This window comes from Mus caroli, chromosome 17 (genome assembly GCF_900094665.2).
Source record: "Mus caroli chromosome 17, CAROLI_EIJ_v1.1, whole genome shotgun sequence".
Classification (NCBI taxonomy): Eukaryota; Metazoa; Chordata; class Mammalia; order Rodentia; family Muridae; genus Mus; species Mus caroli.
The window spans coordinates 22,764,024-22,765,745 of NC_034586.1; the positions used below are offsets into that span (position 1 = coordinate 22,764,024).

General features: G+C 57.9%; 1 protein-coding gene across 1 annotated transcript in view; it reads left to right on the forward strand.

The window, feature by feature from the left end:
- Kifc1 (kinesin family member C1) overlaps window positions 1–1,722 on the forward strand; it is a 15,749-nt gene that overhangs the window by 6,268 nt on the left and 7,759 nt on the right. Inside the window, exons 6-7 of the mRNA XM_029471407.1 lie at window positions 8–134; window positions 879–1,658. Coding sequence (XP_029327267.1) covers window positions 8–134; window positions 879–1,658 — 907 coding nt within the window. The remainder of the gene's footprint in view (window positions 1–7; window positions 135–878; window positions 1,659–1,722) is intronic.

Here is a 1,722-nt window from a genome sequence, read left to right on the forward strand (position 1 = left end):
CGCTGAGTGCCCGTGTCTTGGAGCTGGAGGAAAGTCTGGGTACCAGGGAAAGGCTGCTTCAGGATCTTCAGAGAGAGCGGCTGCAGTTGCAGGAGGAGCGGAGCACACTGAGCACCCAGCTGGAGGAGCAGGAGGTAAGGCCAGCCTCACAGGTGACCCTCCCTAGCAGGGGCCACGCTCGCTCCCTCCCTCGGGCTCCCCTGAAGCTTCAGAGGGCCTGTGCTCCTCTCTCTGCAGCAGAGTCCACTGGGCCTGAGCAGCTTCTCACACTGCTGCCCTTGCCCCTCATTCCTCACTCGCTCGCCTCATGGCTCCTGTCTCCCTCCCTCTTCCCATGTGTGTGAGCTCTGCTGAGCACCAGGAGGCTGTGTGGTGTGGCTTGGCTGCCTCTCAGGCACTTGGGAAGAGCATGCCCGCCTTACCTAGCTCACTCCTGTGTCTTAGTGTTGCTCTGAGAGCACTTCCTAGATGGCCCCTTCCCACTCCTCCTAGCGCTGGGACTTTGTTTTCCTCTCTTTCTCTCCTGGCAGCCGGGCTGGGGATTACCGAAGCTCACTCCTCTGCCTGGGCCAGCCAGGTCCCGGGATCTTCCCGCCTCTGATCCTCAGCTCTGGGATTACAAGTACACATAGCTAGGCCTAGCTTCTTTTTCTTTTTAAAATCATGGGTGCTAGGAATTTTTACTTAGGTCCTTCTGCTTTTACATCAAGTGTAAGATCACTGTGAGATCTCTGAAGTCCGTGGGACACACACACCCGCCCCGCCCCCTATTTTCTTACCTCTTTCTTTCCCAGACTGCGAAGTCCATGTGCCCCATCTTGGCACAAGACTTGCTCTAACCGTTTGCATCCCACCCTCTGTCTCTCTGCTCTGAACAGAGGAGGTTTCAGGTCACAGAAGCAGCTCTGTCAAGCAGCCAAGAAGAGGTGGTGTGTCTTCGGCAGAAGACTGAAGCCCAGGTGACCTTGCTGGCTGAGCAAGGAGACCGGCTCTATGAGTTAGAGATGGAGCGGCGGCGACTCCACAACCAGCTGCAGGAACTGAAGGGCAATATCCGGGTGTTCTGCCGTGTGCGCCCTGTCCTCACAGGGGAATCCACTCCATCTCCTGGCTTCCTTGTGTTTCCTCCTGGCCCTGCTGGACCCTCTGATCCCCCGACTGGCCTTAGCCTCTCACGATCTGATGATCGGCGCTCCACCCTGACTGGGGCCCCAGCACCCACTCTCCGCCATGATTTCTCCTTTGATCGGGTGTTCCCGCCGGGAAGCAAGCAGGAGGAAGTGTTTGAAGAGATCGCCATGCTTGTCCAGTCAGCACTGGATGGCTACCCTGTGTGCATTTTTGCCTATGGACAGACAGGCAGTGGCAAGACCTTCACTATGGAAGGAGGGCCTAGGGGAGACCCCCAATTGGAAGGGCTGATCCCTCGGGCCATGCGGCATCTGTTCTCTGTGGCCCAGGAGATGAGCGGCCAGGGCTGGACATACAGTTTTGTGGCGAGTTACGTAGAGATCTACAATGAGACCGTTCGAGACCTGCTAGCTACTGGGCCCCGCAAGGGACAAGGGGGCGAGTGTGAGATCCGTCGCGCAAGCCCAGGGAGTGAGGAGCTTACTGTCACCAATGCCCGCTATGTCCCTGTTTCCTGTGAGAAAGAGGCAAGTAGGAACTGAGCTGGGGGAGCGGGCAGAAGCTCAGCAGGGACGGAGGATGGGCTGTGAG